We start from the raw sequence: 26,748 nt of genomic DNA, 5'->3' as shown, positions 1-26,748 counted from the left end.
AGAGATGAGGCTGGAGTCCAAGGTGAGCACCAGATAAAGAGAGACCTTACAAAGCTCACGAAGGGATGTGAATTCTGTCCTGAGGACAATTGGGAAGATGTTTGAAAAACATCTAGAAAAATCGAACAGGCTGCATAGAGGACAGGGACCCGGGGGAACCCCACTGAAAGCAGGGACACTAGCCAAGAAGCTTCGGATCTGTCCAGTCCTTATCTATGTGTCATGTTCCCTGAGATGTCTGATTAGGAGCAGACACAGAACTTAAAGATGATGGGAAAAGCAACAAAGGTTGGTACTTTCCATGTGGGCCAACCAAAAGGGTGTCATTTTGGCCATGCGAGTCTGCCTTAAGTGATCAGAATGATATCAGTAATATTAATGATGGACATGACAGTGTCATGTAAACAGTTTCTCAAGCTCAAATGCCACACAATATGTAGCAAAATTCAACAGTCATTTGTGGTTCTTCACACCAACAACAAATTTTGGATTTTAATCATTTTATCCAAAGTTTCTTTGGAAATAATTGGCATGGATGACAAAAGAAAGGAACGTATTGGTTCACCACTAGATTTATTAGCAGTAAGAGTCAGCGGTCACATGTCAGCAGCCTCCTAGCACGGGGTGAGGGTTAGCAGAACGTCCTCCCCCACGGTATCATCACTACAGAAGGCGAACCTGTGGAGAGAAAACAACACACAGTCACCTCTTCCTGGCACACCTTTGGTGTGTTGAGCACGAGGACTAGCTCTGCTCTCCTGCTCAGTCTGAGCGAGGGACACCCCCTGTGCCCAGACCAGACATCGGCTGAGGGAAGACCTCCTGTACGGACGACCGAATTCTCCTTCCCTGTTTTGTTTTATGGCTGTGCAATAGCGGAGAGAGCAGCTGTCACTGGACACCCCAAAGAATGGGCAGGGCTCATTTGTCACATCCTAAAAGCCATTACTGATCACGTGGCACATGTCAACCAATGCAACTGAGGAGAAGCAGAGTCAACGGCATGACAAGAAACCAGCCCATCGTGAGAATTCTGAGGTCCCGAGGCTGTGCTGGCTGACATTCTCATTTCAGTTCAGTGATTGAACAGAAATGACTGATTTTTCTCATTGAGACTGATTAACATTTAGGATGCTGTGGAGCTAATTTTCTTTAATAAAATACAGTAGCATATGTACAGTGCCTGGCCCATAAAAAGTGGTCAGAAATGCTTTTCTTCATCTTTGTGATCCTCCATGTGATCTTATGGCTGGAAGCCTTGTACATGGTAAATTAGAGGTTGAAAACTAATCTTAATAAAGGACGTAAGAAATGAAGGACACACAGTATCTATATATGAATGAAGGTGAACTGGAATTGTTTTGCAGTACTAAAGAACTTGCTGGAGTCAAACGTCCTGCATTTGACTCTGGCATTGAGCCTTCACTGAGTTATCTGTAAAATAATAGCACCTGCCTTACAGGGTAGGCTTTTTTTTTTTTTTAACAGCTTATTGGAGCTTCAATTGATCTATAATAAACTCCACATTTAAACTGATGTTTTCTTTCTCTCTCACACATTCACCCCTCTGAACCCATCAACAAAATCAAGGTAGTAAACTTATCCAACGACCTAAACATTTTCTCCTACTCTTTGTAATTCCTCTTTCCCACCCCCTCGCATCTTCCTTTTCCCAGGCAACAACTGACCTGCTCTCACCATAGAGTAGTTAGAATTGTCTAGAATTGGAGATGAATGGAACCAAGGGTGTATTTTAGGCCATTTTTATTTAATATGATTCTTGATATGTCTATTATCTTTCTATTTTTCCTCTATGTTCTTTGTTCTCTTTTATCTCTTTTTTTTGCAGCTGGCGTGTTCGGGGATCTGAACCCTGGACTTTGTGTTATGTTACTGCTCTAAGCAACAGAGCTAAGCGGCCAACCTTCCTTTCACTTCTTTTTATGTTTTATTTTGTGTTTTATGTTTTTTTTTTTATTTCATTTTATCCCCTTTGATGGTTTATTACCTATAGTTTTTTTTGTTTTGTTATTTTAACAGTTGCTTTAGAAATTATAGCGCATACTTGTAATTTATCAACTTCTACTTTCAAGTGATATTATACCAACTTACATATGGTATAGGAAATTTCTAATAATATATTTACATTTCTACCCTTTTGTCCTTTATGGAACTGTTATCATACATTTTATTTATACATATATTATAATCCCTTCCCAATATATTGGCATTAATTTTTAAATAATCAATTAGTTTTGAAGACTTAAATAACAGTATTTAACAATTTCATGTATTTACAAATGTGCTCTTAATTTCTTTCTGTAGATTCTTTCCCAACTGGTATAATTTTCCTTTGCTTGAAGACCTCCCTTTAACATTTCTTGTACTATGACCTGCTGGTAATGAATTCTTTTAGCTTTGGTGTGTCTGAAAAGTCTTCATTTTACCTTTCTCTTTGAAAGATATTTTTGTGGGTATAAATTCTAGGTTAGCACTTTAAAGATGTTGTTCCGCTGTCTTCTGGCTTGCATCGTTTCTGATGAGAAATCTGTAATATTCATCTTAACTCTTCTATACGTAATGTTTCTTTTTTCTCTGGCTGCTTTAAGATATTCTCTTTATAGCTGGTTTTGAGATTTTGGTTCTGAGGTGTGTTGCTGTGTTTTCTTTATGTTTCTGATGAGTTTGGATGGGATCTGTTGATTTATAGTTTTCACCAAGTTTGAAAATTTTAGAACAATTATTCTTCCAATATATTTTTTTCTCCTCCTTTGGGTCTTCAAAGACAAGCTAATTAGCGTTCTTGAAGTTGTGCCACAGGTCACTGACGTTTTCATTTTCAAAATGATTCTTTCCGTCTGTGCTTCATTTTGGATTGTTTCTATTACGTGCTGAAGTTCACTCATCATTTCTTCTGCAATGTCTAATCTGCTGTTAATTGCATTCTGTAGTTTTCATTTGAGACATTGTATTTTTCATCTTTAGAAATTCACTTTGGGTCTTTTATATATATGCCCTGCTCTACTGACCTTTTTGAACGAATGGAATACAAGTTTTTTTTTTTTTTTTTTGTCGTTTTTTCGTGACCGGCACTCAGCCAGTGAGTGCACCGGTCAGTCCTATATAGGATCCGAACCCGCGGCGGGAGCGTCGCCGCGCTGCCAGCGCAGAACTCTACCAAGTGCGCCACGGGCTCGGCCCGGAATACAAGTTTAATAATTATTTTATGTCCTTTTTTTGCTACTCTTTCTATCTGTGTCAGTTCTGGTTTGTTGTCAATAGATTGACTATTCTCTTACTGGTCGTATTTTCCTGCTTCTTCGTAGGAAGAGAATCTTTGAGTCAAAGTCAGCTATCGTGGATGGATTTTATCTTGTTCTCTGCCGGATAGTTTTGTATCTGTATAAATATTTTTGTGCTCTGTTCTGGGGTGCATTTAAGCTACTTAGAAACAGCTTGTTCATTTCAGGTCTTGCTCAGTCTAGGATAGTTATTTTCCATTATGAGGCAAGACCTTCCTAGATACTCTATCCAATGTCCTTTAAATATAAGCTTTCCCAGTGTGGTTGGTGGAAACAAGTACTTTTCCCATTCATGCAAGAACACTGGACACTGTTTTCTCTAATCCCTCCAAATGGATATTTCACTGGCCTTGGCTAGTTTGTTCACAAATGTGCTGATTAGCTCTCTGCTCAGTATTCAGTGGACTCTCCAGATCGCTGGGATCTCCCTCTGCAGCTCTCTCCTCTCTGGTATGCTGTCCCATGAAATCAGTTTCCTTGGATTTTCGGATTCTTAGCTCTATCTCTTCAACTTAAGGAGTCCACTGGGCTCTGCCTAAATATCTGCTGCCTGTGCCACATCCTGGAAACTCTCCCAAGGCACTGAGTTGGGACAATTATTAAGCCTCCACCTTTTTTTTTTTTTTTTTTTTTTGTCTTTCAGGCATTTTTTATTGCTTGATGTTCAGTGTCCTGAAAACTGTTGTTTTATGTATTTGTCTGAGTTTTTTATTGTTTCCATTGGGAAGGTAAATCTGGTCTCTGTTACTCCATCTTTTGCAGAAATAAAAGTCTCCTCATTGGGTTTTTATGAGGACCAAACGACATGATGACAGAAGCACAGGGCTTTGCTTCAGAATTTGCTTAATACTCAACACGTATGGGCTAATATTGCTATTATTATAATCATCACCAGATCAGCTCTTTTGGTAGTTTACTATGGTAAACATCCTTTGGCTCATGTACACTACAGTCTTGGTTAGAAAAAAGGATTGGTCTCCTGGATGTCTGTCTTCACTGAGAAATCCAGTGATACAGAACAGCCTATTTCCATCCCTGAGAAGTTAAGTGTGTTCCTGAAGATGCAAGTGGAACTTCAGCGAGCCCAGGAAGTCTGGGGAAGATGCACGCATTAAGCACACACAGCACAAGGCACAGCTGCCAAATAAAACATTGTTTTCTCCTAGGATTATGAAGCCAGATTCTCATTCTAACAATTTGTGTCAAATAACAAAACGCTTCTTTACAAATCTATCAAAGTTCTTTCCCTAAAGTCTCTACTTTCTCCTATAGAGACAAAGGTACTAGAAAGCAACTGTGACTAGGTTGTAGGCAAATCAATGTAGGAGGTTTAACATGAAGTAGACTTTTAGTGGAAACAGAATTATGAATAAAAACTTAATATTTCAAATTCCTTTTGATTTTCATTACTTACACTTCTCCATTATTTCTTTCCACTGTGATCCTGGATGCTCCCACTTGGGGTTGAGTTAGGTTGATCACATTGTTATACCAAAGAAATTTCACCTTCTGCAAGTCCCCAACTTCCACATCCACGTCAACCTCTTTAGAGAGAGTAGTGTCTGGGCTGAGAGAGCCCCTGGGGAGTTAAGAAGTCAACAGAAACATTTGTGAACATACACAAATACACATATAAACAACCCTAAATGTAAATATATACATATATGAGTGCATATCTCTAGGTAAGGTGATTGGTTGTATATTTGTCATTCTTTTTTTGGCAGCAGGCTGGCATGAACCCTTGACGGTGTTACAATACTGTACTCTAACCAAATGAGCTGTCATTCTAAATGTTCATGCAAATTCAGACATGTATGTTGACTCAGTAGCAGTTCATTTGCCATCAATGACTCATATTACTTTATTGTCATCTTTAATAAAATTTCAAACATGTTTTAGTCACAATCGTTTTATAATTTCTTAGATGACATCATTATGTTATCTTATTTCAGCTGTTTTGTTGGTAGGATACTTTTTTACTGACTATCAATCAAAGGCCAAACATCAAAGTAAACATTAATAGTTTTCTCAGGAAATAGCAGAGAAAAATTTAGAAACAGAGTACTGAAATACATTAAGATGCGAGGGCGAAACAATTTCTTCCTTTTTATTATGACAGTACTCTACTCCCATATAGTAATGAATAAAGAAACTCTTATGTTGATAACTTACATTACACATGCACAGTATTCCAACATTTAAGAAGCTTAGAGTAATATATTACTCACTTGAAAATGTCAAACTGCTGAGAGATTCCTTTATCCCCATATAAAGAAACTAGCACATGTCCTGTAACCTTTTTCCCAGACAGTGTGACAGTTACCTTATACCTCCAACCTGCATGGGGAAAGATTTTTGCAAAACGTCAGCTTGCAGAAAAAAGAAACAGAAAACAAGTTAATTCGGATCCCATGACTGCTGAATGTTGAATTATTTATATTTGCTGTTGGTAATTCTTCTGATGAAATAGTCATAGACATTCCTTTTCTTAAATATTCAGTGGACAGGTATTGGGGAATGAAGGGTGTTCAAAATCTTCCCAAACTTAATAGATGTTTTCTCCAGGCCAAGAGACTAAATAATACATTTACTTCCATTTTTTAACCTAACAATATGTTCTTGAGTGTTATAAGATCTTTAAGTGAACAGGTAGTGGAAAAATAGTAGAGTATGACATTTCTGTCAATTTTATTTTTATAGATCACCCACTTTTAGAGTACTGTCATCTTTTTGTCCACATTATATACATTTACTTTTTAAATTCGATAATTCAAATTTCCATTGCCATTCGAGATGTATTAATTTGTGGTAATCAAAAGAAATTTCCAGTGGTACTGGCCAATATTGAACTATCAGTTTTTGCCATTTGGAGTTAATCTAGGCCAAATTGGGGAAGGGAAAAATTTGTCCTTAGACTGTACAATTCTGTTAACCCCAGTGACTCTCATCCAAATCAGTTTTTTCCTCTGTCACTCACAAAGGAAACCTGGAGCCTGTCCTCACGCCTCACCGTTCTCACATCCTCTAATTCCCATCACCCATCCACTCTACAGTCCTAGATATCTCTAGAAACTGTCAACTCCTTTCAATTCCCGCAACCTCCTCCATCTCTCTCTGTCCTGGATTTCTTTTCTGCTTGTACAAAAACTTCAGAATTTTGCTCAGTGAAACTTTTGACTGAAAACAAAGAGGCTGAGACAGAGGAAGCCTGAATTTAGCACCAGAGTCAAATGTGAAAAACTTTATTTTTGTATCATTAATAGTTCAGGCCTCAAACTCTGTCTGCCACCCAAATTAACCATAATTATCATGAGCACGACATTGAGCTTTCTTCCACATTGGGGAGGGGTATTTAGAGCTTTTGCATAGAAAACCAATTTTGTACATTTTCAATGTACATGATAAAAAACATAGCATTCAGAATTTAAGGTCAATAAAATAGAAACTTACGAGGGAAGTTTTTGGAATCACCAGTGTTTAGATAAAATTCCTGGCCCACTTCACTTGTCCTCCCAGAATATCTGTCAGCGTAATGACCCATCTGAGGGCAGCCTTCACTTGGACAGGGGAAGCATTTGTCCTAGTGAAAACAAAGAAACAATGAATGAGGGTGCTCTTTCATTACTGCACTGGCTTTTCCTACATGTTGATGCAACTCAAATATTCTAAAGTCACTTCTGTCCTGATGGCAAAGGGGACTTTAATGGTGTCCTAGTAGCAAAATTGAACAGTGCATCTCATTATTTAAAACAATAAATCATCCATTTCACTGTAAAAATAGCATAATACTATAAAAATTACAAAGCGGGGGAACTTATATAGATACAGTTGGCCCTCCATACTTGCTGGTTCCGTATCCATACATTCAACCAACTGGGGGTCAAAAGTATCCTAAGCAAACCAAGAAGCAAACAATATTAAATAGCAATACAACAATGGAAAACAACACAAATTTTAAGTTGTATAGTATAACAACTATTTACATAGCATTTACATTGTATTAGATATGATAAATAATCTAGAGATGGTTTCAAGTATGTGGGAGGATGTGCATAGATCATATGCAAATACTACACAATTATATTAGAAACTTGAGCATCCTCAAATTTTGCTATCCAAGGAAGTCCTGGAACTAATGCCCCAGGGATACTGAGGGAAGATTGTATTTACATATAACTAAAGCACATCCTTTTTTATACTTTAAATAATCTCTAGATGTACTTACAATACCTAATACAACGTTAATGCTATAAAAACAGTTGTTACACTGTACTGTTTAGGAAATAAGAGCAAGAAAAATGTCTGTACATGTTCAGTATAGACCGTTTTTCCATGTATTTTCAATTTGAAGTTGTTTGCTTCCATGATGTGGAACCCATGAATACAGAAGGCTGACTGTACCATGCCATTTATGCAAGATAGTTAAGTATCAGCAGTTTTTGGTATGAGGGGGAGAGCCCCGGAACCAATCCTCTGTCAATAACCAGGGACTCCTATACATAGTCATATATTTATTTTTTCTCTTTTGTCTCTCTATATTGCCCTAAGAGAGACATCTCTCTGCAAGGTGGTGAGAATTTATTTTTAAAAGACCCAGAACAAAAGAACAGGAGGTAATGATCAGCTTTGGATATGCACAATAGAAACCATTAGGAGTATAATAGGATGAAAAGTCAGGCTTTTCTCAGTTCCTTTAGCTCCCATTTAGCATGTCAAGGCCTGAGGGATTCAGACCCCAGAATTCTCCTAGTGTGGAGAGAAAATGCCCCAGTTGGACTTTAAAGCTTAATTATGAGGCTGGGGTCTGGAGAAGACATATAATAAAGGAAAATGTCCTTTCTTTCTGGATCAAGTAATTGTGAGAAAGAGATGGGGAGGGAGAAACAGAGTTGGTAGGATAGGCGCCCCACTATACAGGGGCAAGCCCACTCCAGAGAGGAGGCAAGTGGCAGACTCCTGGATCAATGCACCAGATGTGGGGCTTAACGAAGAGTCTCAGGGTCTGCATTCGGGGAGAAATGGCCAAAGCTCTCTGAGGGCAATGCTCAGGGCAGAAGAAAAGAGGAGCCCCAGACTTCATCTCTAAAGTGCTGAGTATCACTGGAAAGGACTGTTCATATTATTGAGTCAGACTAAGTTTCAATCTGATGAGATCTAAAGCTTTTTATTTGGTGTCTTTATTTCTTTTTCCTGTTACCTAATGTTGGGTATTAGGGAAGCACATAAAAATAAAGTTAAGCTAAAGGAAGAGGAGGTGATGGGTTTCCATTCTTGCTATACATGCAAACTGTAGTGTGAATAAAATATGAACACTTTCCCCTCTAACAGCTAACATTTGTTAAATGCTTATCATATTTTTAGCTTTAGGTAGCAAATTAACATATGTCTTCTCATTAAGTCTTCCTACCAAATATATAGAGTCCATCATTATCATTTACATTTATAGATGAAAAAACTTCCTTAGAGAAAAGTTTTGCTCAAAGTCATTCAGCTGCTTAATAGTGAAACCAAAATTTGGATCTCTCCCTTAATGACTAAGGTGTATATCTCCTTTGTAAGTGTGACTTTACCTGGCATGTTCATTACTTGAAATTCTCTTTGTTAAATGTCATAGATTACAAATTTTGATTTGAAAATATGTATAGTGAAAATGAAAGTCAATTTTATAAAAAACAACAGAAAATAGATATGTCATGTTGAAGATCATATATAAGAATCCAACCTAGGTGACAAGAAGATACCAAACAAATTGAAAACTCGAACAATCTGGCAGTTATAAGATTGAACAGAAATGTCCACTTGTCCATAATTATATGGTATAAAATATCAGCATTTAAAAAATATCTTCCATATTCATCAGCATTGTATATACATAGCTTGGATTTTCATGAACTGGTTTTTGTGTTATTATTGTTTAGGATTATTTTCAAAGCAAGTATGAGCATTTACCTGATACATACAGAAAGTAATAAAGACTAAGGTAGACTTGGGAAATTTCAATTTATGAACCAATTTCTCTAATTTATGACTATTAAAATATGCATGTGTGTTTTAATTTATAAATAGATTTGAAAAAGTATGGTGGTCATTACAAAGTTCATGGAAACATTCATATTATCTTTTAATTCCATTTTTCACAAAGTTTTTGAAGTACTGTCATATAAACATTCATTCATTATGTCACATACAGTGAACCACAGAAGTCTTGAGCAGTGACAGTCACAAAACTGTTTAAATGGTTGTTGGAGTCTACTTACTTCAGTGAAATCTTCATAAGAGGTACAAGGAAATCCAGCAAAGCCGTCAGGGTTGATGACGCTAGCAGTATAAAACTCATAACTTCTTCCGTGATTACAGCTCAGAGAGTCAATAATTCCTTTGAGTGAGACATGATTCCACATCAGATTTTATTTTTTCATGTTAAGGTTATGATCAGAATATAGTTGTTGAATAGATTTCTCTAATTAGTGTTGAAATAATGGAGATCACAGAACAAAATTAATAATAAGTGTATTTATGATTTGTGATACAATCAGAGTTTTAATACTGTGAAAGATTTAACAACTAATGCCATAGCTAAATAAAATGGAAAAATATCTTTAGGAGTAAAAGATTGGTCCATATAGATGTAAATATAGCTTAGTAGTGTATTCCCTGAATTAGGTCGTTGGAAAGTTGACAGCAAATACATTCTTTCCTGTAGTCTTTTCATGTCCTCTTCTCCCAGGAAAACCTACATTTCTGGCCAACAGCAGACAAGAGCACACAGAAGAAAACACCTCTGAGTTGAAAGATAGGTAATTTGAAATTACACAGTCAGAGAAAAAAAAAAAAGAAAGAAGAATGAAAAAGAGTGAAAAAAGCTTAGAGGAATGATGGGATACCATTAAGTGAATAGATATTTGAATTATGGGCATTTCTAAAGTAGAAGAGAAGGGAAAAGGCATAGGAAACTACTCTCTTATTCAAACAGTAGCTGAAAACATTTCAAGTCTTAGGAGAGATATGGCCATAGAGATGCAGGAAGCTCAAAGGTCCCCAAATAGATTCAAATAAAAAAGGGACTCTCCAAGCCACATTATACTCAAAATGTAAAAAGTTAAAGACAAAGAGAGAATTCTAAAAAGAGCAAGAGCAAAGCATCAAGTCACATATAAGTGAATCTCCAGATACTAACAGCAGATGTCTCAGCAGAAACCTTACAGGCAGGAGACAATGGGACAATATATTTGAAGCACTGAAAGAAAAAGATGCCCCAAAGATACTATATCCAACACCCATCCTTCAGGAACAGAGGAGATTAAATAGATAGATAGATAGATAGATAGATAGATAGATAGATAGATAGATAGATAGATAGATAGATAGATAGATAGATAGATAGATGGATAGATGGATGGATGGATGGATGGATAGATAGATAGATAGATAGATAGATAGATAGATAAATAAATAAATAAATAAAGTCTTTTACAGATAAATAAAACCTGAGAAAATCTGTCACCACAAGACTGACTTACAAGAAATACTGAAGGGAATCTCACATGTGGAAGTGAAAGGAGAATAACTACCATGAAAAAAATGCAAAATAATTAAACTCACTGGGAAAGCAGATACACAAATGAGAAAGAGAAAGGAATCAAACATCATCACTACAGAAAACTCTCAAACTGCGATGATAAACAATAAGAGAGGAAGAAAGAAACAAAAGACACATAAAACAAACAGAAAACAATGAACAAAACGATAGGAGTAAGTCCTCAACTATCAATAATAACCTTGCATGCAAATGAACTAAATTCTCCAAGTAAAGGATATAAATTGGCTCAATAGATAAAAAAGAAAAAAAAATGACCCAAATATGCTCTCTACCAGAAACTCGCTTAAGCTGTAGAGATACACATATTGAAAGTGAAGGGAGGAGGGAATTCTAGTCAAGGTGGCAGAATAGACGGTCCCCAGTGTCACTCTCTCCCACAAGTCAACCAAATTACAACTATAAAAATGTAACATCAGCCAAGCTCGGGACACTGGAGATCAAGCGAAGAGGAGGAGAGACCTACAGAGCTCATGAAGGCAGGAGAAACCAGGATGAGAGAAAGAAAAAACTGCTCTGAGTGTTTCGGGCCATGGCCACTTTAATTCTGGAACTGCTGAGCGTATGGATCAAGAGCTGGCAGAAGCAGAAGCTGTGCCCTTCGGATGGAGTTGCTTGGAGGTGGCAGGGGAGAAGAGGGTCTTTGTGGTCCCCAGGAAAGCAAGACCACTAATAGGGTTCCTGTAGACCCACACAGGAGCAAGGAGCCAGAACAGCTGAAAAAGGGGAGCCATTCAGAGGCCGGTGAGTCATCACAAGGGACTGGTGCAGGGCCCATTACATGGGAAGTGTCTGGAGCATGGGTGATGGGGGACACAGGCCGACCAGGAGAACACTGGGGCACAACAAGGACAGGTGACCCACCCCCCAATCAGCACAGGGCCACTCGAAGGAGACTGGTTCAGAATGAAGAATTGCATGGGGTGCAGTTTGATGAAAAAACTAAGGCCCAGATCAGAGTTTCTACACAACCCAGGTGCACCAAGTCTCTGAAGAGCTGGAAGTACCTATAAGGTCAACCATTAAACTCTGAGCTGCCCAAAAAGCTTTCCCTAGGCAAACAGCAGCAAAGCAACAATTTAGCTCAACCACACAGCTCAAGTACTAGTTCCCACAGGAAGTTCGCCTGAGTTAGAAATAAGAAAAGGACAAAAAATTAGTTCTGGCCCAGGTACGCCACCAGTGCCTTGGGGCCCACCAGGATACATGAGGTATGGAGCCAGGGGCAGGACCCGTGCCAACAACCACTCACACTGCCAGTGCCTTGGGACCCACCCAGGAACCTGAGGCTTGGAGCTAGGAACCGGACCCCATCCTGCAACCAGGCATGCCACTCCAGCACTGTGGGGACCCAAGGCATGGAGAAGGGGATTGGACCCCACTCCCATAACCAGGCATATTGCACCAGCACCTCAGGGCCCGCACAGGGACCTGAGGCATGGAGAAGGGGACCAGATCCCCACCCACAACCAGGCACACCACAACAGCACCTTGGGGCCCACCCGGGGCCCTGGGGCTTGGAGAAGGGGACTCGACCCCCCTCCCACAACCAGGCCCGCAGTGCCAGCACCTTGGGGCCTGCCCGGGGACCCAAGGGATGGAGCCAGGGATCAGACACTCTCCACAACCAGGCACACTGCCAGCGCCAAGGAGCATGCCAAAAACATCACCTCCATGTGGATGTCCCACCATAGCCCCCACAATAACCATGGCTGCTGCAAAAGCAGCTAGATGCCACAACCACCATGCAGATTGTCTGCCAGCCACTGGAGTGCATTGACACAAGGGGAGTCATTAGCAGAGTCAAAGAAAAGAAGAGGATATCTCTCTCCACAAAACCCATTTCGGAGTGACAGAAGAAGCATCTGCTGTATGATAATATTGGGGGAACACACCTCTTAGCATTGGACAGATCATCTAGGCAACAAATCAATAGAGTAACCATTATTCTTTCAGAAGGAGAGAAGAAATCTAGGGTAATTGGGGGGGGAGGGTAAGAGAGATAGGGAGAGATTGGACAAGGAGCATAAAGAATAATAACTATTTGTAACAATTTATATGCAAGTAATATTGATTTGATCAACATATCTCAATGTTGAACCTCCAAAATATGTATAATCAATTTTAATTCAATCAAAAATTTAAAAAAATACAAAGGGGAGGGAAAAAATAATTCAAGCAAATGGAAACCCAAAAGAAACAAGAGTAGGTATACTTCTTTCAGATTAAACAGAATTTAAGTCAAAAACTGTAAAAAGAGATAAGGTCATTACACAACTTTAAAGAAGTCAATTCAGCAAGAGGACATAACAATTGTAAATATAGATGTATCCAACATTGGAGCACCCATATTTATAATAGAAATATTACTAGATCTAAAGGGAGAGGTAGACTCCAATACAATAATAGTTGGGGACTTGAATACCCCACTCTCAGCAATGAACAGACAACCTAGACAGAAAGTTAACACAGAAACATTAGATATAAATTGTAGTGTAGATCAAATGGACCTTGCAGACATTTAAACACTATTTCATCCAACAGCTACAGAAAGCACATTCCACTCAACAATGAACATTCTCTAGAATTAACCATATGCTCAGCAACAAAATAATTCTCAAACTAAAAAAAAAAAATTGATATTATATCAAATATCTTCTCTGACCACAAAGGAATAAAACTGGAAATAATAGCAAAAAATCTTTGGAAATTATCCAAATTTATAAAGATTAAAGAATATGCTTCTTAATGACCAGTGGGTGAAAGAAGACATTAAGTAAGTTAAAAATTTTATTGAAACAAATGAGAACAAAAACATAACATCCAAAACCTATCAGATACAGCCAAAGTAGTACTAAGAGGGAAGTTTACAGCAATACATGCCGACATCAAAATAGTGGAAAGATATCAAATGAAAAATGTAATGATGCATCTAAAGGAAGTAGAAAAGCAAGAAAAAACCAAGCACCAAATTAGTATAAGAAAAGAAATAATAAAGAGCTGAGCAGAAACAAAGAAAATTGGGGTCAAAACAAAACAAACCAATAGAAAACATGAAGAAAACAAAATGTTGGTTTTTGGAAAAGATGAACAAAATTAATGACCATTAGCTAGACTAATCAAGAAAGAAAGAGAAACGTCTCAAATAAATAAAATCAGAAAGAAAAAAGGGGACATTACAACTGATACCACAGAAATATAAGGGAACATTAGACATTATCATCAATAAACATATATGCCAACAAATTGGAAAACCTAAAGATAATCGATGAATTCCTGGACACATAAAATCCACCAGGGTTGAACCAAGAATGTATAGAAAACTTGAATTACAAGTAATGAGACCGAATCAGTAATTAAAAGTCTCCCATTAAAGAAAAGCCCAGGACCTAATGGCTTCACTGCTACATTCTAGCAAACATTTACAGAAGAATGAATGTTCATTCTTTTCAAACTCTTCCAAGAAATTGAAAAGCAGGAAATTCTGACAGACTCATTCTTAAATCAGACAAGGACACAACAGAAATGAAAGCAATAGACCAATATCTCTGTTGAACATAGGTGCAAAAATCCTCAACAAAATACGAACAAACTGAATCAAGTAGCAAATTTAAAAGATCATTCACAATGATCAAGTGGGTCCATCCCAGTCATTTAAGATTGGCTCAACAAACACAAATCAATAAATGTGATACATCAACTTAACAGAAGGAAGAACAAAAACCATATGATTATCTTAATTGATTAAGAAAAACATTTGATAAAATCCAACATCGCTCTCTGACTAAAAACCCTCAAGGAATTGAAGGAATGTACTGCAAACAATAAAGGCCCTATATGACAAAACCACAGCTAACACCACACTCAGTGAGGAAAAGCTAAAGGGTTTTTCTCTAAGAACTGCAACAAAACAAGGATGCACATTCTCTCCACTCTTATTCAACATGTACTGGAAGTCCTAGCCAGAGATATTAGACAAGAGAAAGAAATAAAGGGCATGCAAATTTAAAAGGAGGAAGTCAAATTGTCTCTGTTTGCAGAAGACATGATCGTATATAGAGTATACCCTAAAAGCTTCATCAAACAAACTTATAGAAACTGATAAATGAATTCTGTAAAGCTGCAGGACACATAATCAACATACAAAAATCAGTAATGCTTCCATATACCGATAACAAACAAAATAAAAAATAAATAAGGAATACAATTCTGTTTTCATCAGCTACCAAAAAATATCTGGAAATAAATTTAAGCAAGGGATCTCTACAAGGAAAACTATGAAACAGTAATAAAAGAAATTGAAAAGGACACAAAGAAATGGAAAGACATTCCATGTCCATGGATTGGAAGAATTAATATTGTAAAAATGATCATACTACCAAAAGCAATCTGTAGTTTCAGAGTAATCTCTATCAAAATACCAATGACATTCTTCACAGAAATAGAAAAAAAAAATCCTAAAATTTGTATGGAATCATGAGACCAAATAGCTAAAGTAATTCTAAGCAAAAATAACAAATCTGGAGGCACTCACTCCCTGACTTCAATATATACTACAATGCTATAGTAACAAAAATAACACGGTACTGGCATAAAGACAGACACACAGACCAATGGGATGGAATAGAAAACCTAGAAATACAGCCCTGTATTTACAGCCAACTAATTTTCAACCAAGACACCAAGAATATTCACTGGGGAAAGGACAGTCTTTTCCATAGATGGTGCTGGGAAAACATATACATCTATATGCGAAAGATTGAAAATAGATCCCGATCACTCCATATAATACAATCAACTCAAATGTGTGAAGACTTAAATGCAAGACCCAAAACCATGAAACTACTAAAACAATCATAGGAGAAACACTTAAGTCATAGGCCTGGGCAAAGACTTTATGAAGAGGTCCTCAAGAAAACAGGCAACAAAAGCAAAAATAGACAAATGGGATTATATCAAACCTATATCTCTGGGATACAATTAAAAGTCCTTTGTTAGGGCCAACCCTGTGGCTCACTCGGGAGAGTGCGGCACTGGGAGCGCAGCGACGCTCCTGCTGCGGGTTCGGATCCTATATAGGAATGGCCGGTGCGCTCATTGGCTGAGCACGGTGCGGGCTACGCCAAGCCAAGGGTTGTGATCCCCTTACCGGTCACGAAAAAGACAAAAAAAAAAAAGTTCTTTGTTATACAAAATTTGAGACCTGTGGAATTCCAAAGTATTTAGCAAGTTTAACAAAACAAAATTCAAAGTTTCCACCAAGAAAATCTCTTTGTACACATAATTATTTTACCTTTCTCCATCTTATCTGCATTAATATCTGTAGAGCGAAAGATGTGACCACATCCGGGCATGTCTTCTCCTCCATTGGGAAAGAAGTCTAGGTGGCCCACTTTTTGACTCATTCCAAACCCTGAAGGATTTTAAAAACAAGGGAAGGTTTATACTAATGTGCAGACAAGACACTCTAAAATACTCAGTGTATGGACTCAAAAACCCTCTAGGAGGTTGAACTGAGGAACTCACCCAAGTTGGGGAGAAAGGGAGAAGTATCCGTGTGAATTACATCCACAAATTGGGCATCGCTGGGGTCCAATCGAACTAATTCAGGGGTGTCCTGAAAGTAAGGCTCAGCTGGATCCAACCCTAAAGTAAATACATGCTGTTAATTATCTGTGAGTGGTCATGCACATGCACCTTCTTCTGTAGTTCCAGAACTGAGTGCAAGAATCGGCTGTAATCATGAGTCATGCATTGAAAAACAGGAAGGAGTTCTTCCTTACCTTAGCCTGTTCTGAAGGGAAATCTGCCTCTAGTTTGCTATTTGCTTTAAGGTGAATTTTGGACAAACCATAGAATTTGCATGTATTTATGGATACTGTCGGGCTAGGGCTGTGCCTGGTGCTCACAGACCCCTCAAGCCGGTTCACAGACTGGGTCACAAACCCTTCACACGCAGGTCCATGAGCTAGGTAACTGGCAAAAAGGCCCTCAGAGCTGTAGGTTGGAGCGCATGGATGTGTGGAGCGGATGCCTGAGGTAGTAAATGCCAGCCAGGTGGTGGTGCCACCCATGCCCACTTACTCCACCCACACACAACTGGCTTACAAAGAATGTGCCACACCACCCCTACCCGGACCTAGGGGAGGGGGCCTGCTTAAATTATTCTATTTTCCCAACAATCCACCCCTTCAGGGTTCCTTGCCGTACGATCTACGCATTCAGAATCTTCCACGATGTTCCCTTAGAGAGGATAGATGACCCTTACACATATATCACATATTGCACATTCCATCCCAATCCCAAAAGTTTTAGCTTGTTCCAGCACCTACTCAAAAGTCCAAAGTCTCATCTGAGACTAAAGGCAAAACTCATTGCAGCAATGAACCTGTAAAGAGTCAAAAACAAGTTTATCTACCTCCAAGATACAGTGGGACAGGCACTGGGTACACATTCCCATTCCAGAAGGGAGGAATAGAAAGGAAAAACAGGCCCCAAACAAATTCAAAGCCCAAACAGGGCAAACGTTAAGCACACTGGGGCACCTGGACCCCTAAAGCATTGGGCAGCCTTGCTCCTACAGCTCCGCCAATTGAGCCCATTGAGCTGCCCTGGTGCCTGCAGCTTTTCCAGGCTGGCGCTGCACACTGCCAGCAGCTCCATGGTTCTCAGCTCCTGGTGGCAGTCCCACCATCCTGGCTCTACTAGACATTTCCTTAGTGGGGGTTCTCTGTGGGGGTTCTGACCCCACTTTTGTGCTCCACGTTGCTCTGTAGATGAACTCTGCAGCAGCTGCACCCTTGCAGCAGGTCTTCACCTGAGTCGCCTGGCTTTTTCATACATCTTCTGATATCTAGGTGGAGGCTGCCACACCTCCACTGCTGTCACATACTGCTGGTCTGCAAACTTAACACAATGTGAATGCCACCAAGGTTTTCAGCTTTTGATCTTCGGAGGTGCTGAGGCAGGATTGCTTCAGCCAGAGCAGCTGGGATGCAGGGAGCAGTTTGCCGAGGGCAGCAGTGCCCAGGTCTGTCCTCCAGAGAAACTCAGTTCTCCTAGGCCTCTGTGATGGGAGGAGCACCCTCCCAAACTTCTGAAACACCCTCAGGGCCTTTTCATTGTCTTGACTATTAGCATCTAGCTGCCCCATCCTTGGCTCCTGAATTACTTGGATCAGTTCAACTTACACTGACTATTCACTCTCAGTCTTGGGCAGTTCTTCAGTGTTCACCCACAGTTTGAACAACTGCATTTGGGGATGCTAACATTCAATATCACTGACATATCAAAGACACCTGATGATTATCCTTTGATACTAATCCCTGGGTCACGTGAAAGTGAGGCTTAGTCACTCTTTTCTCGGGTTTATATGGCACCCATTGAGCCATCTGCTTTCTCGGGTTTATACAGCACCCAGCCAGCCATCGGGTTTAAGTGCCACCCCATGAGCCTTCTGTCTTCAGACAAATGCGACATGCATTTACTATATTGTCTCCAGAGCATGTTACACAATCCACCCCTAGGTCCCATAGGCTGCTTGTGCTTCACTTTAATGAGCAGGTCATTCCAGGAGACACATAATCTCCCCCAACTCCCCACTGGGTTTGTTGTCTTCCGTGGTGTGAGAGGCAGGAGTGGGCAGTCACTGCATGTTGTCCTCCAGGATAATCATCCATGCTTCCAACAACTCTGCTTTCTGCTGCAAATCTTGATCAGTTTGCAGCACAGTGAGCAGTAGCCAGGCTCCGATCGGCGGAAAAGTGGCCATCGGGCACCACATGCTCAAGGATAGCCACATTTCCTCCCCCTCCCAAGGGGTTTTCTGCTGTAGTGCCTGGTCTACGCTGCCTAGCAATACAGTGAGCAGCAACCAAATCCCGGCCAACAGGAAGGTGGCCATAGGGCAGAGCATATTCAAAAGTAGCCACATTTCCTCCTTCTTCCAAGTGCTTTTGGCTCCCATACCTGCTCAGAATCCTGCTACGACTATGCCAATCGTTGAGCTATTTTACCTGCCCGTAATCCTACTGACTGGGCCAATTGTCGAGCTAGGGCTGGGTCTGGAGCTCACAGACCCCTCAAGCCCATTGTCCAGACTGGGTCACAAACCCTTCATATGCAGGTCTATGAGCTTAGTAACTGGCAAAAAGGTCCTTGGAGCCATAGGTTGGAAAGCATGGGCACATGGAGCAGATGCTCGAGACAGTAAATGCCAGCCAGGTGGTGGCGCTGCCCATGCACTCTAACTCCACCCACACACAACTTGCTTACAAAGAATGCACCACACCACCCCCAACTGGGCCTAAGGTGGGGGGCCTGATTAAATTATTCTATTTTCCCAATAGATACTGAGTCACTGGAATACTCTTGGTCACCAGCAGCAATTGTAAGACAAGAGTCCAATCTGGGAGACACTGGACTAAAAGATATTCAGGTTAAAAGAGTCTCCACTAGACTACAAACTCCCGTGAGGGAAACGACCTTGGCTTTCACTGGCACTGAGGACATATCCTTGAATCCCAGGGTTCTGCTGTGCAGGTTGTGGTAAACACTTACAGAATATGGTAAAGTATGTTCTGTGCAGAACACCTATTCAGCAAATTAACAGAGAGGAATTTAAAATGTGCTCTCCCCCATCCAAACGTAATCAACTTATCTAAAGTATTTAAAAGATCAGAGACAAAAAGAAGATGGAAGAGGATAGTGATTATCCCCTGAAATATTCACCTCTCAGATCCAGGATAGCAACATTTTTCTTATAAGTTTACAGGTTGTTTTAGGACCTGCATGTCCACCTATGACCCCACTGTCAAAATGCAGCCTGTCTGAGGTTTGTAAAATAGTATTTACCTAATTAGAAGCACACAGAACTGGTAACTCAGGGTAGTCTCACCACCTGCACCACACAACTCTGGGGCTGTGGTTGATGAGGTTTGGGCTCATTAGCAACTGCTATAGTAGCAGAATGAAATTAATCATGCAAATTTGAGGTCTTTGGGTTTAATTCTATTGATTCTAGTATTTCTGTTGTTTATTCTATTAACAAAACTTGTCCTTTGTGAATACCTGACAACAGGGAAATAGATATGAATAAGATCTTGGGATGTTCTTAATTCACATTATAGTCACATGTGGTATAATTACATGTTAAACAGAGCGCTGTGTTACCAAACATCAATACCAATAAAAACTCACAAGGCCTCAGAACATACTGATTTCTGATCATGTGGCCCAATGCAGAAAATGTTTAAAGGTAAACAGCAGGGCTACACCACATTTCCACCCTGTATTTCATTTTTGACCCTGTATAGGCTACATTTAGTCTAATTTTGCAGCTTTCATTGTTTTGACCAACCTGTGATTCGTCCGATGGCCCCATTGGTCCTCCTTCCAGCCTCCCCAGCAACGTGTGAACCCAGGCTGTGGCCAATGAGGTGGACGTTGGAAGGTGAGTACCCGAATGAGGACTGTTGGAAAGAAAAGCTCTTGAGAATGTTTTCAAGGATGGCAGAATTCAAGATGGGCACAGGAGAACCTCCAAAAACCTGAGTTTTAAGAATATGCACTGCCTGTATTAGTCCTTTTCTGTTTCTTTTAACAAAATATCTGAAACTGATTTATAAAGAAAACTGAAATTTATTGCTTACAGTTTCTCAGCATGGGAAGTCCAAATTCCATGTGGTGTGGTGACATTGACCCAGGAGTCTCACGTTACAAGATGTTTGAAGCACAGAGAACAGAGAGCAGCTCTCCTATCTCTTCTTTAAAGCCCTCAGAACCACACCCCTGACCACCATTATTAACCCAGTCACTACAGCACGGTCCTTACAATCTAATCACCTCTTCAAGGCCCCACCTTTCAATGACCATAATAGGATTTCCCACCCTCAACAGTCACAGTGGGGGCAACTTTCTAGTATACAAAACTTGGGGGACACAATTCAAGCTTCAGTGAGTTTTGTGGGGACACAATTCAATCTACAGCAGTGCTCCTTCAGAGCAATCGATTTTCATATTTTTTTCCCTATACTCATAAAGAAAAATGGAAATGGGCTTAACTTTAAACTTGTGGAAATTGGGACCTACTTTGCTGTTTTTCTATGTACAGAGAACCCTTGACAGACGTGAGGACTTGTTACCCAGAGATGATGAAGCAAGTATTTGGGTTAGAAAATAATAATGATAGCAATTTTTTAAAACACATTTAAGTATTACATTTGTTATGTTTTTGATCAACAAACTAGGTTAGCTTGTTATCAATGTGCTTCTCTTAAAAACCAAAACTAAAACTGAACACCTAGTTTACTCTTGGAATTGACTTTGCTATGTCAACTTGGTAATCACTGGTAAAATCAAAACAAATAGTGGTGGAATTAAGTATAGATAATCTACCTAGTCACTTAAATAAGTTTATTTTAAAAAGAACTAGTTTATTGCTCTAACTAGGGTTATTGATAAAGTCCAAATCTAGATGTTTTATGCATTTTTCTTCTCAATCAAGGGGAAAGCAGTATCTCAGCAGATAAATGTCTTTACCAATCATCAGAGCTACAGCCATTTTTTGGAAAGAGAATTCAGAGTGATGTGTATGGGCTTTTATACAATTCGCAGGGAGTTTACCTGAAGAAATTCCACGAGATATGCCACTTCTGCCCCCACAATCCGGACGTTCTGTGTGGCCTTTGAGTATGTAGTTCGGGAGCCACCTTCCCAGTCCACACAGATACAGTTCACGGTTTCCACCTGTAATATGTTCTGGTGGGAGAGACACAATAACTAGGCCAGTAATTCATTGTCTTTATTAATTTTTAATCAACCCATTGGAAGACTAGGATAAATTCCCTCCTTGACCTCTACAATATCGTGTCACTTTTCCCCCAAACCAGTGAACAAAATTTCTAGTCTATTATGGATACGGAATCCCTACTAAAGTTTAACATGGGCTCTAAACTTGAGGTTTGCCGTAGTGGAAACTGGATTCTTGGGATTTCTACTGTAACAGATGCATAGACTTTTGGTTCAGGAAATATGCATGAAATGTGATACAATGTATTGTCTCATTAGAGCATCCCAAATGTCATAAGACAACATTGTCCCTTATTAGGATGCCCTCAAGGATATTGCCCATTTACTGCTGTATCCTCATGTTATATGTTCAGTGCCTAGTTTCTAGCACATAGTAGATAGATTCTCAATAAAATCTGCTGAATGAATGAAAGAGTATATTAGGACCCCTTAATGACATACTTAGAAAATAAAGGAGTAAGCTTTTCCACAATGGATGAACATATTTTATTGCACATCACTGAAGAGTTCTTTTACATAAAGACATAGTATACCAGATACCTACTAAAAAATTTGTTTGACGAGGGTCAGTTATGGTTTCATGAATGTTAATTCTGGCATGAATTTTCTTTGTTTGAGTGAGTGTTCATATAAGTCCTCACCTTTTTCCAAAAAGTGTTTGAGAATAATGAGGCAATCTTAGAAATCATCTCCAACTCTTTCCTTTTACAAAAAGAAAAATCTAAAGCAGAGAAATGATTTGTTAATGTCATGGTTAGCTTGGATAGAATCAGGTCAGGAATCTGGAAACTTTAGCTTTCTAGTTTAATCCACTTGATCCTCTATCATAGTACAAAGTGTTGTCAAAGCCCAATCAAAACAAAGAAGGGGATCCTAGAAAACTGAACGCACATCTAGAAAATCTATAATCCTTTGAGCTAAAAGTCACATTTTCTTCTTCACTGTTGTGTAGAAATCTGTCGTACTCTCCTCCTAATAATCATCAGCTTTAAATTATTCTAGAAGACAAGTTGTGGTTTTACTAATTACTGCTGAACTTCTGAAGTGAATGACTCTGGACTATTCAACTGTCTTCAGGATCAATGAATATGCTCTGGAGTTGACTTGGTTCAGCTGTCGGCTTGAGTCATATGTTTGGAATTAAATGGGACCTTTTAATTCCAGGTAGGAGTACCTTTGTGTCTTTTTCTTGACACCTTGAAGAAATGACTACACCTTTGTACCACAGGTGGCCATAGAAATTTTATAAAATGCATTAATAAATACGCAAATAAATAATCAATAATAATGTTCCTCAAGCAACAGCAGTTTAGCAAAATTTATTCTGTTTGCTTCTCTGCCTTTTAATTCTTTATCATCACAGGGCAATAGCCAAGGGCAAATTAAATAAACTAGATTTACTGCTGTTGAAACGTCAGAAGCTGGAAATGAAATCCTACAGTTTTCCTAGGTATGCTGCCAGAGGAGATCACAGAATAGCAAGTGAACACTGAAAAAATCTGAGTTAGTTCAGGCAAAATAAGAGCTTTTGGGTCCTCATATGAAATGAGAAGCTAATGAAGAACAGGGGCCTCTAAGCAGCTGGTATGCACCTGTATGGCAGCTTCTGTTGCTCAAATTTTGATCCACCTCCGCATTGGTTCTGAAATAACCACTACCAGGAGCCAGCAAACGCCTGACTGTCCCAGGCCCCCTCTCCACACCACCACCTCCTGGACCTCCCCTGGGAAGCTCAGGCCCAGCAGGGGTGTGAGCATTCATTGTCCATGCCATGGTCACCCACATCTGTCCTCTGTTGAGGCCAGCGCTTTACCAGTTGTTAGTTATCACACTGGAAACAACCTTCCCTCAAGTGATGACCACGTCTCACCTCGCACAAATTGGCCAGCCAGCCTCCTTCTCCTGAGCTTAGGAATCCGTGAATAATAAAGCGGGTTTTTCTATCTGTTTTGAAATTGGATCTACTGATAGTCGAGGAATCTGCAGCAAGTTCCTGTTTTGTAGAGAAAAATATTTCCTGTGAAGTTTCATATAGTTTGCAATAGAACCATTTATATATGAAAACATGGTAGGCGGGAAAGGATGGCTGGGATTCGGATCCTTGTGGCTCAGGATTCTCCTGTTACAATCGAACCATTCACAATCGTCAGCACAAAACCATTCCCAGGCATCACAACAGTTTTCAGTTGTTCAACTTGGGATAATATGTCTGCTGCAATATTGGTTGTAAAAATGCTATTTCCACACAGTGAAAGGCTTTGTGTGTGTGTGTGTGTGTGAGTGTGTGTGTGTGTGTTTGCATGTACCTAAGTATATAACGGTCCTTCGAAAAGTTGATGGAAAAATGAAATTAAAAGATAATTCATCTCTTTCCTGGTCTTTTTGAAGAACCCTACTATTATCTACAATCTATTGAACTATCTATCTAATATAAAGAGATGTGAATATATATGATATATATATATAAATAATCACATAATATTGTATATGTATATATGTAATAGGGAGATTTTATATTTTACTTATATGTATAATCCACCTATATCAACATATATAAAATATATATGAGTGTCTTTCAAAAAGTTCATGGGAAGATACATATTATATTTTAATTCTATTTCTTTACAAACTTTCTGAAGTACCCCCGTATGTATTCACCCCCATATTTAGAATAGTCATTAAACGGTGCCATGGAGGTAGAACAAGAACAATATGAAGTACATGGACCTTTTATAAACAAGTTACGTACAATAATACTTAAGCTCACTACTCTAGAAGTCTACAAAGGTGCAAATGCCACCATCTGACTTTTTGTCTTTGGAAGACTCGAATATTCAGTGTCCTGACTACATAGAACAGATGGGACTTAGTCCCCAGATCAGCGAGCGTCCTTACTTGATAGCTGTCTGGGTTCTCGTTGGTGTACAGGAGGAAGCGGGTGTTGACGTCTTCTGGAGAATCGGGCAATACTGTGAGGGGTCTTTGCGCTGTTCCTGCCCATGGCTCTTCATTGCTGAAGCAGCCGAGTCTGTCGTAGCAGACTTCTTTTCCTGCAATCACCAGAAGTGTTTCAGGGATATTAGTTTAACCAGAATGCTCCTTTCAATGGTCTCTCTGCCGTAATATGCATCAAATTATATTTCATGGCACATTGTCTCCTCTGCATCCCCAAATGCCCTTCTGCCACACACTCGCAACAAAACAGCTTCAAAAAGCAGCGCCCTGTGAAAGAGAAGCTCCTGGTCCTCATTTTCAGCAGGTACGAACTTCTGGCTTCCCTTGTGTCTCTGCTCAGTCCTTGCTGGGACTTGTTTTATCTTCTCAACTCAGATGTCTCCCTTGAGATCTTGGGACCCAATAAAAAAGCTTCCCTGTGTCCCCAGGCCTTGGTGACAAGCCACCATCTGGCTTTGGGCTTTGAATGGAGAGAGAGTTAAGTCTCATGCAAGAGCTGAAACTTTACATCTCCGCTCTGGCTGAGTATTTAGATCTCTGGCCTATGTTCGAGGGGCGCCCTCGATTCCTGTGCCAAAGACATTGCTTGTCAATGATCAAACAAAACTTCATAGTTTGACAGAACTCTAGGCTTGAGTGTTACCCTGTAAAGGAACAACTCAAAGGCAGAGTTCTCGAGGATGATGGATTCCAGGTTCATAGTAAGAGTAAGGGTAGTAGCTGCTGTGGGGGCTGCATTTCTCAGAATCTTACTACGTGTCAGGTGCTGGGCAAGACAATTTACTTGTCATACCTAAGTCCCACAGTTATCCTGTGAGGGGGTGATGTTAATAGCCCTATTTCACAGATAAAGATAGGGACGCACAGAGGGGTAAAGGATATTTGCTCAGGGCACAGGTGCAGATGGTAAAACCAGGATTCAAACCGCTCACTTGACTCCGAGCTAGGGTTAGTGGATTTAGCAAATAAAAGCATAAGTTAAATTTGAATTTCAGATAAACAATGAATTTTTTTAGTATAAATATGCCACATACTCGTCGTTTGTCTGAAATACTTGTTCATCTGAAATCATGTTTAACTGGGCACCGTAGATTGTGCTCTTCATCACGCGTCTCCCTCACTCTCCTCATCCTCACAGTGGCCTGAATTCAGCTGTCATAGCCCTTCTCGTAAGTACTGAGCAGTGAGTGAGTCTCTCCCAGCTCCACATACATATTTTCTCTTACCTGCTACTGCTCCCAGCAGCAGTGACAGTGTCCAGAGTAGCAGCATCTACGTAAAGTTACAAACATAATTGAGTCTGGCTAGATAAGTTTTTAAGTTATTGGAATAATTTAAGTTTATTTAGACCTCTGGGGGAAAATGGGTAAGTTCCTGGAAAAAAATATATTTTTGACTCACCTTGGCAGTTGCGTCAGGGTCTGCACATAACCAGATAGCAACGAAAGGTCCTTTTATAGGCAAACCTTATCTTTGGAACAGTACCATGGAAAAGTGGAATGAAAAGAGGGAACGTTCCAAGGATGTATTTCTAATTTTAATCATAGATAAACCAAAATTGATAGAGTAGGAAAAGTTTTCCATAACACTTGTGGGAAGATGAGAAAGAGGTAGATATGAAAAGTTCCCTCAATTTGGTCACATAATGTTCAGAATCACCACAATTTCTTTACAGTGAAGGTTTTAATCAATCCCCTTTTTAGTTTACAATTCTCTGTGCAAATCTATGGGCATGGATGAAGCTAAATGGTTTTCACAGCTTTGATAACAGCAGTCTTGGAAATAAATACTAACAGCTTACCATATCATACAGTTTTTGTATGACCTTGCCTTACTATCAAAATACAGTGAAATAGAAGCCATCTTTCATGAGAGTTTACTCCTTCCATGAAAGCACTTGATATTCTATTTTGGTAGGCAACAGAATTAAGTTATTTCTCAGCAATAACAGGGAAGAAAGAATAAACAAGCTGACAGAAGGAATTGGTATGTTGAAAGCATAGATGTAAAATCGATGACCCCATGATCAGATGAAATTATGAATAAGAGTGAAAAAAAACCCAACGTGGAACAAAATGGTATAGG

At 39.5% G+C, this 26,748-nt stretch overlaps 1 protein-coding gene across 2 annotated transcripts; it reads right to left on the bottom strand.

The window, feature by feature from the left end:
• Positions 1-614: 614 nt before the first annotated feature.
• Positions 615-25,935, bottom strand: LOC134382463 (pancreatic triacylglycerol lipase-like). 2 transcript variants are annotated; one of them, XM_063103010.1, is made up of 13 exons: positions 25,890-25,935; positions 24,585-24,758; positions 23,579-23,685; positions 21,523-21,657; positions 20,258-20,369; positions 16,426-16,545; positions 16,193-16,312; positions 9,560-9,678; positions 6,753-6,882; positions 5,531-5,639; positions 4,719-4,881; positions 4,454-4,464; positions 615-678 (listed from the first exon to the last, which is right to left on the bottom strand). In XM_063103010.1, the coding sequence occupies exons 1-13, from the start codon at positions 25,933-25,935 to the stop codon at positions 615-617; spliced, it is 1,410 nt and encodes a 469-aa protein (XP_062959080.1). The 2 variants fall into 2 exon arrangements, with proteins under 2 accessions (XP_062959080.1, XP_062959081.1); XM_063103011.1 differs by lacking the exon at positions 4,454-4,464 and having other exon boundaries at positions 4,717-4,881; positions 23,579-23,701; positions 24,604-24,758.
• Between the last annotated feature and the right edge of the window lie 813 nt (positions 25,936-26,748).

This window comes from Cynocephalus volans, chromosome 7, assembly GCF_027409185.1.
Source record: "Cynocephalus volans isolate mCynVol1 chromosome 7, mCynVol1.pri, whole genome shotgun sequence".
Classification (NCBI taxonomy): domain Eukaryota; kingdom Metazoa; phylum Chordata; class Mammalia; order Dermoptera; family Cynocephalidae; genus Cynocephalus; species Cynocephalus volans.
The sequence above is the reverse complement of the archived record's forward strand: the minus strand, read 5'-3'. Positions and strand labels throughout refer to the sequence as shown.

Excerpts from the sequence above, each read along its gene's own strand:
- LOC134382463 (XM_063103010.1), bottom strand. The coding sequence starts at position 25,935 with ATGCTGCTACTCTGGACACTGTCACTGCTGCTGGGAGCAGTAGCAG. Across the intron at positions 21,658-23,578 it reads GGCTGGCCAATTTGTGCGAG|AACATATTACAGGTGGAAAC; the intron begins GTGAGACGTGGT and ends CTCTCCCACCAG. Across the intron at positions 20,370-21,522 it reads ATCTCGTGGAATTTCTTCAG|TCCTCATTCGGGTACTCACC; the intron begins GTAAACTCCCTG and ends TCTTTCCAACAG.